General features: G+C 42.5%; 1 protein-coding gene across 1 annotated transcript in view; it reads right to left on the bottom strand.

Moving 5' to 3' along the window:
• Positions 1-3,979: 3,979 nt before the first annotated feature.
• Positions 3,980-13,064, bottom strand: part of cacng2b (calcium channel, voltage-dependent, gamma subunit 2b) — a gene marked incomplete at its 3' end in the record, with an annotated part of 63,380 nt that continues 54,295 nt past the window's right edge. Inside the window, exons 3-4 of the mRNA XM_079238203.1 lie at positions 5,972-6,112; positions 3,980-4,512 (exon numbers count right to left, since the gene is read on the bottom strand). Coding sequence (XP_079094329.1) covers positions 3,980-4,512; positions 5,972-6,112 — 674 coding nt within the window. The remainder of the gene's footprint in view (positions 4,513-5,971; positions 6,113-13,064) is intronic.

Here is a 13,064-nt window from a genome sequence, read left to right as displayed (position 1 = left end):
TCAGTTTGTCACATTAACACTGTTGAATGCATCAATTGTTAAAAATGGAGGTGATACAGTGAGTTTTTCTTTGGTCATATTTTACTATTATTGCATCCCCACAGAAATATTTTAGTATAAGTTAAAAGTTAAAATTATCTTAACTTCTTTATGAATAGAAAAAAATGAGGTAAAAAAAAAAATGTATCAGCAATCATCCATGGTAGAGGACAGATAAAGTGAAAAAAATCCAACTTTACTGGATGACATAATTACTTATAATGTGTGATGGATTAAAAAATTATATTCCCATCTAAAGAGGATCTAAAATTCATGGACAAGGTTTGTTTACAATTTGCAACACTAAGCGATAACGTTTTAGACACTACTGAAACTATCAAAATTTTACAGATTATTGAGGGGTAATTGTTTGAGTTTTCACTCTGATTTGTGGCCAAATTGTATGATATGTGGCCATTTTTGTATGTAAGTCATCCCATAGGGATACTATCACTGAATATTTTTCAAAGAATCGAGAGAAATAGAGTTGAAGTGTTCTTTGAAGATATTACTTGAAAATTCACTAGCTGTCATGGCCAACCTCCACATTTTGTACATAATTTATTTTTCATCTAAATTTGTTTGAACCTGCAAGGAAACAGCACCATGCCACACTTAGTTGTTGAGTGAAAAGAGCAATCTGCTGGATACATTGTATTCCCGCTGTATTTTTTTTCCAAATACTCCCAATCTGTTGCCAGGTGTCACTGTGCAACGGGAAGGACAACTCATGAAGAAGCCAGTACGTATAATAACTGCCTCACATTCCTAGTGCTCATTTGACACGTAGACAGCTAGTGTTGATGCAAAGTAACATGTTGCATATGTCTGTTGCAATATTGCCTTGAACGCTAGAGACACTCACGAACAAGAGCATGAAGAAAAGATCAGAAGAAAACACAAAGGCAGAAAGTTTTGAAGAGCGCCTCTTGGAGCTTGTGACATATCAAAACGGATGTATTTCAGTATCATGATACAATGAAGTATTTAGTTTTGAGATTCATTCTGGTCTTCTTTTACCTGAAAATGTCCAGGATTTTGCTCTATCTGAGCTACAGCGCAGGACAGACAGTCCAAAGAGGCTGGAATAAGTTAGTGTTTGTGCAAAACTGGAGACAGTGTGGGGGTCTCTCCCTCGTCACGGTCCCACCCATCCTTTCCTGCTGGGAGGGTTTGACACCCTCACTTTCTCCGCATATTTGCACAAACACCTTAATAAGACAAAGGTGCAAGGTGCAAGTTTTGAACAGATGGCTTATTAAATTGTTCAGTGTTTCTCAAATATAATGCCACAGTGGAACACAGCTGTAAACTTTAACAGGCTTGAACTAAATCTGGTTTGTATGTACCGCAAATACAGTAACCAGTTATCTACCTGCAGTTACAGTATGACTAAAGGTTTGTCTGTTCGAGTATGTCCTCTGCTTAAATCACATGCACATCCACTCTTTTTGTATCTTCAGTCTTTTATGTGCTGTAGCTGTTTTAGTTTTAATTGACTTTCTTCAGGATTTATTTCTTCCCCACGTAGTCACACAATCACACCGTACGTCTGTGCAAATTTTCAAAGCAATGTGTGCCCTATTGTAAAGCACAAAATAAATCTTGAACTCCTGCTTTCAAGAAAGGTTTTGTAACCATCTGTGGTTGAAGCAGTGGCAGACGGCTTACTGCAGTGTTTGATATAACAAACTAACACAGACACTCACAGTTGTATGAGCTCACATAAGCAGAATCCCTTGAATGACCAGCATTTATCAGACATTAGGCTGTATACACACACACACACACAGATTTTGAGCATTTTTTTGTGGCTGCACTGAATTCTGGGTGTGTTGCTTTGTTTGCATTGCTTGTAGTGGAATGTTGAAGACTGTGACACTTTTTCAACCTATCAAATTGCATGACTAATCCTGTGTGTGTGATCTTGTGATTTACTGTCACTACAATTACAAGCCTCAGATCCAGCCACCACTATATGTTGAAGTATTGTGTCCATGTATGTTTCATCTTAAAGCACAAACCGAGCTTAAGGGAGACAAAACGAGAAAAAAGTTGATACATCCCAAAAAATTTCCTTTGTCTGCACATTTGTGTTTCCCACCATACACAATACAACAAACACTCAATCAGTTCCCTACAGGGGGATGGGTCAATTTTTATTCGTCATCAGGACTTGATGCATCCAAGTTCAGAATCATTCATTTTTGGCACCTTGAAAGATATTACGCTTTTTAATATTCTCATTTACAACAACACAATGTAAAACCAAAGAGCAAGTAAATGATGGAAAGAAAAAGACTAAGGCTGTGTGCGTTCAAATGAACCATGTAAATAAATTGAAATGAAAACATATTATAAGATTTGTCTTTTGTTTAAAAATAGCCTTTATACGGTTCTCAAAGTTTTTGTTTCAAGCGCAATGAAGCCCCCACCCTTAAATCCCCACTCAAAAGAAAGAAATAAGACAAAAAAAAAAAATCTTTGAAGAGACACAGTACTGAAACATTAATTCTATTTTCCCTCTGCCCTTACATGATATCATTGTTAGTTTTTCAAAACAAAGATTCCTTAAAAGCAGATTGAATGATTTTGATCAGCATGCATGTAAATTCTTTTTGGAGTCACTTTGCTTCAGCTCGACGGTAGCCGTGCTCTCTCACATACTACTTTGTGTCTTTGGCAGTAGTGACTTTTCATTGTCCACAGTCATCTTCAAGTCTGCAGAGAGATTATCCAACAGTCAGAGTTCTCTCTTCACTCTTCCCCTTTTGTGGGGGGGAAAAAAGAAAGAAAAAGAAAAAAACCCAAAACAAAACAAAACAGGAAAAGGAAACTGTGGTCAGCTTTTCACCATTAGTTGACTCCGAACAAAGATGGCTGCCAGGCTTTGGTGGACTGCCAGAAGATTTTTTTTCTTTCTTTTTTTTTTGTTTTTTTTGTTGTTGTTGTTGTAAAAGTAAGTAATGTGTTTAGTAATAGCCATTATCTATTTATCAAGCAGGCAGGAGCCTTTGCCATCAAGTGAGCCAGTCACACTGAACCTTCCTTCTTGGTTTAGTTTCCATGATGACTCGATATAGTTTTACTACAGTAACTTGTGAGTTACTTCTTTTTTTTTTCCTTTTGATATTTTTTGCCTCAGGGACGTCTAGTCATGATATATTAACATATATATATATATATATATATATATATATATATATATATATATATATATATATATATATTCATATATTTATATATAATCAATCCATATATTAACTTGTGTTTTTTTTCTTTTTTTTCTTTTAAATATAACTATTGATTTTTTTGCGGCCTGAACTGCTCCCTGCTTGAATCCCACACCGCAATGGTTCACAGTATTATTGTGATTAAAGAATGAAATTAAGAAGATACAGCAACTAAACAAAGGAGTTGGGTGTAAGGGTGTTTATAGAAGTATGTGTTGGGGGGCTGGTTGTATGTTAGTGCAAGGGCAGGTTCATAGGCTGGGCCAAGGGGAAGACTATGCCCCCTTTTTGTTCAGACTGAGGAAAAGTAAAAAATGTAAAGTTCGCCTTTGAACAGGCAGTATGGCCCAGCCCACCACTCCACAGTTCCACAGCCCCAAGACAACCACCACCCACCACAACCTAGCATCCCGGAAGTCTCTCCTTCTGATTCATGACCCCTTTAACTTATTACAAACATGTTTAAATCTTGTTAAACAATGCTTTATGGGAAAATCATGCATGTTTCTTTTTTTTATGCATTTTTACTCTCTTTCCTTTTTTTTGTTTTTTAAACAGAAATTCAATGATTATCTGAGGTGCTGTGGAGCGCTCAGAACATATCCTTCACTTGTACACTTTTTCAATTTATGCCCCCTCTTTCCCTTTCTGTTGCTTCCCCACATCTTCCCTCTAATTTCTGTCAATGTCTGTGGTTCATCTCTGTTTCATACAGGTGTAGTGCGTCTATTAGCAGTGTTGCTGTGGCCGCCTGAGTCTTTCAGGTCCTTTTGAATGCAGTTGTGGACCTGCAGGAAGTTGTGGTCCCTCTCCATGGAGTTATAGGTAGCTGTCGGGGTGCCCGTTTGGCCCTTGGGCAGCGTGTACATAGACAGCTCAGTGGAAGGTAGTGTTCCGAAGGCCTTCAGACCCACTGGTGAGGCCTCGCGAGAGTGCGAGGGATCTGTAGAACGGGATGAAGAGCGTGAACGGCGTCGATAACGGTAACGGTAGCTGGGGATGCGTGTGATGGCCGCACCTTGGAGGTAGTCGGCCGCTCGTGCTCCCACTCGTAACTCCCGATGGCGGTCGATGAACATGTGCACAGCCAGTACGCCCACCATTTCAGCCATGATGAAAGAGAGGGCGCCAAAGTAGAAGGACCAGCCATAGGAGTAGCTGTTTTTCTTGGAGTCACTCTTAGAAGGGTCGCCAGCATTGGCTGATATGTACACAATGATTCCTATAATGTTGCTCAGGCCTAAAAAGGAAAAGAAGAAGGTCACTGCATCAAACCAACAATTCGACAAAACACAAATATATTCAAAACAACTAAAGTTATCACAGTTTCGAAAAGATATATGCCACTGGAGCACTCATGGCTGTCACTGAATTCAACATAATCCCAATAAGAAAACTGCATGTCACATTCAGATTTATATAAATCTATGGTTATATTTTCCAAAATGAATTGGGAATACAAGATTAATAATATAATAATGGCCTCTGCACTCTGTAGCCCTAAATTGGATTTCTGGCTGATCAGAAGATGTTTATACCCTCTTTTACAAATATATTGTAATTATTTTGTGCAAAACTTGAAAGTGATTCATTCATACAAACTTTATGTCATAGCTGACCAACTATTTACACATGAAACAGACATTGAATTGCTTGTTTCTTGTACAACACTTAAATGTTTGAGGAAATAAAATATAATAAAACACAAACAGAATTGTTTCCAGATTGCCTTAAATACCATTGCCTTCGAACAATATCACATCCTCCTAGCACCCCTGATTAAAAATTATTTTTACGGTAATAACTTATTAGAAGATTATTGAACCACATTTTGTTTGAAATTATAGATAAAATATTTACACTTTTTTTTTTTTTTTTTACAATATTAGTATTACATTTTGTCATATGTAATAGACAGTAAAAAGAAAATATAAAGACTAATTATTTTATCATAGACAGTAAAAACAGTAACAAGATATAGACTAGGAAACTGAGAAGTTTGGACTCAGAAGGGCTGATTGAGATGGATCAGAGTAAAAGAGTAACAGGGACACCTTATTTTTAGAGTGTAATCCCAGTAGCCCACTCCTAGCCTAGCAACTGGGTGAGAGGGACAGACACAGACAGTGAACAGAAAGAGGGAAACAGAGAGAGCCGCATTTCTCACTTTTGACTTGGAGGGGAAGTAGTTATCTAGTGCAACACAGTAGGCCGTGGCCCAGAACCACAGTATACACATGCACACAAGGACATAAAAACACTGCCTGACTGGCAACCTGCGTATCTTTGAGTCTCTAGCGTCATTCTAAGGCAAAGCTGTGCCTTCTGCAGCAAACACTGCAACACAGTACATTAACTAGAGGTCAAGAACTATTGTGGCTACAGCCATCCATTTTTATTTCCCATTACTCACCAACAAGCGTTTAAATATGTAATTGAGGATATCTTCACCTCTTTTTGGTTTTCCCTTTCAGCTCTGCCTCCTCACTGAGACTGATCTTCTCCTTCTTCCCTCCAGCTTCTACATCTTTCTTTGTATTTACTCTGACTTTGATCTCTTCTTTCTGAATCATCCCACCTTCCCTTTTCCCCACCCACCAACTTTTACTGTGACATCTCCTGGTTAGTCAGCCATCCTCCCTCTATCAGTCCTTCTCTCCCTCACCACTCCACCCCCTGCATTTCCCCTTCTCATATACCTGCAGAGACGAAGAGGATGCCAGCGCTGAGGATGATGTTGTGGCGTGACTTGTAGAATTCGCTGGCGGCAATGCAAAGCCCCCCCATGAAGAGCAGAATCACACTTAGAATGGGGAAGATACTGGAGGCTCGTACAGCGCCTGGATACACATAGAAGCAAAAATAGATGTCAGAATTGTCACCAGTGGACACTTTCCAAAAGATGAAATTAGGATCTGAAAACATAAAATGAAGATGGAATGTGTACGATATTATGTGAACCTGTTGCAGTAATGGCTCTGCATTTTTGCAGCTAAGGTTCATTTCTCACCTAATGCAACCATACAGCAAAGCTATCATTCGGCAATGGCTCTGCTATTCTAAAGAAAAAAAATGCTGAAATGAAATAATACAGTTTTGCTCCTGGGTTGGCAGGAGGCTCTTTAAGCTCTGGGTCGCAACTGTTAGATTATGGGCCAATACGAGCAACATTTTGAGTGATGTTTAGGGCTTAACATTGCATCATGGATCTTGCACTTGGCCTGCGTTACAATGGATAAATTCTACTTTTTAAAAATTCATATTCCTTTCTTCTTCTATGAGCAGCAGTTTTGTCTTGTTCAGTCGACCTCTTTCCATTGTTCTATCATTCCACCTCTCTGTCTAGCACTAGTCCCCCTACACACACACGCACACACACACACACACACAGTGTGCCAGATTCACTGATTTGCCTTAAGGGTGTCACGGAACTGCTGTAGTTACCAAAGCTGGTTGCTTTGGTAACTACCAGGCTTTGATTCCTTAAATTCTGGTTATTTTCAAGCCAATTTTGTTACAAGTCCCAAAGGGTCCACAACCTAAATGGATTAATAACATGTACACCAAAAATTTGATCATGGTCCATTTCCCACAGTCAGATTATTCAAGTGATCATCTAAACAGTAGAATGTCTGATGCTTTATTAGAAGATGGCATTAATTTGATGCACATATATACCAGTAAATGTGAATAATTACATTTTTTGCATCTTTGCTTGTGCAAATAAACAAAATAAACAGAATACAATAGAAAATGTAAGTGATGGAGTAGTGGAAGACCCATCACACAAAAACCTAGAGCAGATACTTCCTGCTTACTTAAATGGAGGAAATGAGCGTTGTCGCTTATTTTGCTGCTCTATTAGCTCTCATAGTAGGTTAGCTACTGCTAAGACAGTGTGTATTGGCACAAAAGAAGACCAGAGGTTTTGAAAATAGAAAGTTTGAGTCTTGCATCGATACGCCGAAGGATTTTTATTAACAGACTATAAATTTTCAGTGAATGGCTAATTGGCTTTTAATTATTACACTTCTTTCTAGTACATGCCAGCACATCACATCAGATTGATTAAATAATCCATTTCTCACAATTATTGGATTTTTATGGTCATGTAAATGGGCTAACTGATACCACAACGACATATCAAAATTAAATTTATGCCACCAAGATACACCGCAGTGCTCTGCAAAAAGTCAGTTCCATTTTTGGTTTTGAAACTTTTAATCTTTCCGCTGAAAAAGTCATAGGGACAGACTTGACTAACATTTTGGTAAATCTGACTGGCACCTGTCAGTACTTTGCTTGCTGTTTGTGTTTAATTTGGTATGAATAATGATTGATTAAAGTTTAATGTTTGGAATCAACTTCTGGAACACCTTTTTTCTGACCTGCTAAAACTGTATTTATTTTAAGTTTTCTTTTATTCTAATATATTTTCTTAAATGAGAGTATCTGTGACCTGATTTCTCAATGGAAAACAGTATCTTTTTTTTAATTCCACTTTTATATTTCATATATTTTTCATATATCTTAAAATTTCACTCATCTTATGAAGGAATTAAAATATACATTTATGCAAAGATTTAAAATTTCAATGCACATTTATTTTGAAATAAACCAAATGAAGCAAAAAAAAAAAAAAAAAAAAAAAAGGAGAAAATGAAAAGTCTGCACAAGCTTGTAATTATTGTAACCTGATGTGTGCTGGAGTTGAGGTTTTTTTTTTGTTTATTGTGCAGTATCCTGTGCTTTCAGGCACCCAAGAGACAAACAGTGTTGTACAGAAGGTATTTTTAGCTTTCTTTGTAGATGATATATTTTACATTTATTTGACAAAAGACTGAACAGTACATTTTTGTTATAAAAGTACATTACAATGTGACACTACTGTTTCCTGGTAAAAAAAAAAAAAATCACATAAAACTGTGAGGAGAAAATAAGCCAACTTCAACTTTAACTTTACATAACATTTAGCTTTTTATGAAAAGCTTATTAATGTGTTATTCATGCACTATTTCATGAGATTAGGCTTGACAAAATATGGAGTCAGATTGTGAGGTGTTTAGCATGTAAGAGAAACATGAAGGAAATTCCATGTAAAAGATTAATCATCATTTTAGACCTTCTAGTTCAGGGGTGGCCGACTCTGGTCCCTGTGAGCCCCCACAGTCCTGCAAGAGTTGGGAACTTCCCTGCTGAAACACACCTACACACATCAGATTTAATTAGCAGACTTGTACACAGCTTAACATCAAACTCTGCACAAGTCTGCTAATTACCTTTGATTTGAGTCAAGTGTGTTGCAGCAGGGCAACTCCTAACACTTGCAGGACTGCTGCTCTTGAGGACCACTGTTGGCCACCCTTAGTTGAATTTTACTCATCTTTATATTCTTGTGTACATATTAAACTTGTGGTAAAGTGTCTAGATAATGGGATTGCATTCTTGAATTGCTAAGAGTTTGTTTGTACAAGAGTGCACTGCTGAATTTTGTTTTAGGAATGTACACATTTGACTACAGTGCCATGTCATTCCATAGCCTGTTGCCGGTCAAAGCAAAGCCATTTGCCATCAGTGGAAACACATACAACGTAAGTGTTAATGAGCCAAAAAACCCTGATGTCTCTATAACTTGTCACATTATAATGCTTTGTGAGGAACATTAAAGGTTTTGGCGGTTTTTTTTTTTTTTTTTTTTTTTGTCTTGTCCAGCATTTAAGCAAGCAGACTGATGTTCTGGATGCTGTGTTCTGCTAAGCAAATTTATTTTGCCAAGAGGAACTTTTATAGATGTAATGATCCCCTTGTATTTCTTGATTCTTATTTTAATTTTCTATTTGCTTTGGATAATAGCTTGTACTACAGAGTTTATGCTGCTGGACCTGACCGGAAAGGACAGGAAAGGGGCAGAAAGAGAACAGAAAAGAGAACATAAAAAACAAAAGAAAGAGATCAATGCATACACGTATATGCACATACATACCCACCTACATATACATGTATATACACTCGCACATACATTATATATATACATATATACATACATATATATAGATCGATATACATACATACATATACACACACACACACACACACACACACACATATATATATATATATATATATATATATATATATATATATATATACATACATATACATATACATATTCATACACATACATACATACATATACATACATACATACATACATACATGTGTACACACACATACCCACTCACACACATAAATATATATATACACTCACACAAGCCAACTCTAGATTCATGGTCCCTGTGGAGAACAAAACCATTGACAATCAGGAGGACCAGAAACTAGCAAGTTAAATAAAAAAGACGGAAAGAGAGCTACCTGCTGTTAATGAATAAACTTGCTGGATGACTCAGTGACTGTGATACATGCAGAACATTCATGCTGAACATTTAGAGTGGAATGTGTTCAGAGAAGAGAGATCGTGCCAATGTGACCCCGCCCGCCTAGGGCTAGAGGCGGGCCAGGAGAACCCAGAGACCCGGGTAACCGACAGTCACCCCCAGGCACAGACCCCAACCACCCCACTCCGGAGCCAGCCATGCATCCGCCCAGGAGGTGGCGAAGGAGGTCCCCAACCAGAGTCCCCCGCAGTCAGGGGGAACAGGCCCCAGCAGGCCCAGGCCGGCAAGGGCCGATCCCGCCAGGCACCGGCCACCCAGGGCAGACAGAGCGCAGGCCCCAGGGCCCCAAGAGCCCGAGAGCAGCCCCCCGCCCCCGCAGGCAGAGGGCACAGCCCACACCGACGGAGGACCAGGATCCCCAGACCGCCACCTAGCGGCAGCCAGGTCGCACCCCAGTGCACCAGCTGCGCTCCCCGGGTACAGGACACCACCCCCCCACCACCAAACCACACACACATATACATGCATACCCTCCCTCCCCCAATACGCACTCCCCTCTCAGCCCCCATCCACACACCCCTCCGCAATCCACACACATCTCCCATCACATAAACAACCCCACCCCACCTCTACTCACTCACCCATACCAAGTCACACAAACCCCAACCGACCCTGCCCCCACACACGCTCACACCCCACCACCCCATCCTTCTACTTCTACCCAACCACACATGCCCCACCAAACACCCCTCCACCACCCACAGCCACCCCTCCAAACTTCACCCTCACTCACACATCCCATTCCGCATATACACCCCCCCCCCCCCCCCCCCCACCCCACACACACACACACACACCCTCACTCCTCCAACACAGGCACACCCCATTACATACAACCCACCCACCAACATACCCCTCCACACACACACACATCTACTCATCCGCACACATCCCTATCCCCTCACCCCCCTACCCACCTATATCCCCAACCCTAATCCCCCCCCCCCACCATCCCACCATCCATCTGTAACCCCATACACCCGCTCCCACACATCCTCACCTCACCCCTCCATCATGTCCCATGTGAGATGCCCCAGAGGGGGCAGAGGACAGGATGGCCCCGATCAGGGCCCCCATAATTACCGCCCACCACTCACAGCGTCCCCCCCACCACTCCACAGATGCAGCTGACCCAGCACCCCCCCAGGGCCGGTGACAACTCCCCTACAGCCAGGCCAGCCCAGACTTAGGTCTAATGGATGGCACTCTTCCCCCACCCGTATCCCCCCCAGTAAAGCCCCGAGAATAGGGGTATGAGAGGACCCTATTGCCCCTGCCTCCCCCCCGCTTATGACTGATTGTGAAGTATGTATTAGTTGCAATTAAAATTGAGGGAAGTGCCACGCGGTGTTGGGAGAGGGACCACCTAAGCGGCCCCGCCCACCATACACCGCATGCCCTTCCCCCTAATCATGTGAGTTGTCAGTGTTTTGGTGTTTTGATGTCTAAGTGTAATTAAAACTGGGAGGTGAGCCGAGGCTGGGTGCAGCGATCAAGACCACCTTGATGGCCTTTCTCACCACCCAGCGCCACGTGCACACCTCCCAATACCCTGCCTGTGTGTGATGGGGAGCGGGGAGGAAGAGGGGTCGAGGGATTTAAGTCTGGAGGAAAGTGAGCTTTCCTCCAGAAGATGAGCCGCCAGCAGCACTAGACATGCCCCCCACTCCCAGGGCCCCCCAAGGACCAGGACAAGCCAGGGGCAGCCATCCCCATAACCAGAGCCTTCAGCGAATCTAACCAGAGAACCATCACCGACCCAAGAGGGGACCAACTCACCACACGCAAAAGGGGGGCATGAGGACAAAGAAGAGGAGGGGCGGCAGAAGGGGAATCCCAGACCGATTGTCCACCGCCCCCTCACTCACAGAGGACACCCCCACCTGGGGACATGAAGTCCCCCCTTGTCCACACATCGGCACTTTCACGCACATCCGCCACTGTCTCAGCACACACACCTACAGTCACACACACACACACTTCCCGACACATACAGGTCCACCCAGCCACACATTCAGCCCACCCTCAAAACCATCCTCCTGACCCCCACGTCACATCCAAATCTCCCCCACCCCCATCCATCACATCTGCACTTATCCACCAACCCACCACACACATGAATCACCCACTCCCCCATACATACACCCCTGCCCCATCGCCCCCCCCCCCCACACACACACATACACACACACACCTGCACATGCATTCATGCTTCGCAACGGCACTACCCCCCCCCCCCCCCCCCACACACACACACCCGTATACATGCACCACTGCCACTCCTCACATACACGCATCACCCCACTCCCCCACACACACGGCACTACCCCCCCCCCCCCCCCCCACCCCACAGACACCACAACACCCCCCCCACACACACACCCACGTACACCCGTATACATGCACCACCACCACTCCCCCCCACACACGCATCATCACACTTCCCTACCCACACACATCCACACACCTATGTACCGCCACCAGTCCTCAACACACACCCCCTACATACACCCCTCCACACACACACACACACATCCCATCCATACTATCAAACACCCCCCACTCCCCAAGTCCCAGGGTTGCAACCAGGCACCAGGGCATGTACCTGCCCGCCGCCGCAGCGGCAGGTCCAGGTCAGCCCAGCCCCCCCCCCGGCACAAGCCGACCCCCCACCCCCAAGAGACAGGGGACAACCCCGGGCACCGGAGCCCGGGACCCCGCCCAGTCCACCCCACGGCGGCACAGGCGCCCGTTACGGAGTCAAGCCCCAAGGTTTTGGCGGTTTAAAAGTGCTGATATCTACACCGAAACGTGGTGTCTTTCTAATCTTATTTAACTGTATGAATTCACATATGGAGTAAAATGTTGATGTTTTTTTTAACTTGGCTGTACCAATAATGAAGACCATAAATTGGAAATGTGTTGTGACACACCTGGGTAGGCTTTCACGGTCCTAACCTAAAACAAAACTCATGGCCTTTATGTGATAATATCAGTAACTCTATTCTTTCCTCAATTTTGTTCCTTTATTTCATCTCGATATCTTGCTTCCTCCTCTCTCACAAAGCAGCGGCATGATTGTTTCATTCACTGAAGTTGATCAAATATTAAGGTGACCTCAGAATTGGAACAGCACCAAAATTATTCCTCTTCCTCCTTTGGTTTTAACCTCATCTCATCTTCGTCGACATGTGGTGTCAGGTCAAAAATCCTTCAAGGTGGAAAACCTTCATGTCATTCACATGCAGTGTGCAAACAGAGACACAGTTTAGTTTTTCAAAGAGTTAGCAAAAGAGTATGCATGGGCACAGATTCATGTACACACCTGTGCCATACT

This window comes from Telmatherina bonti (genome assembly GCF_933228915.1).
Source record: "Telmatherina bonti genome assembly, chromosome: 3".
NCBI classification, from domain to species: Eukaryota; Metazoa; Chordata; class Actinopteri; order Atheriniformes; family Telmatherinidae; genus Telmatherina; species Telmatherina bonti.
The sequence above is the reverse complement of the archived record's forward strand: the minus strand, read 5'-3'. Positions and strand labels throughout refer to the sequence as shown.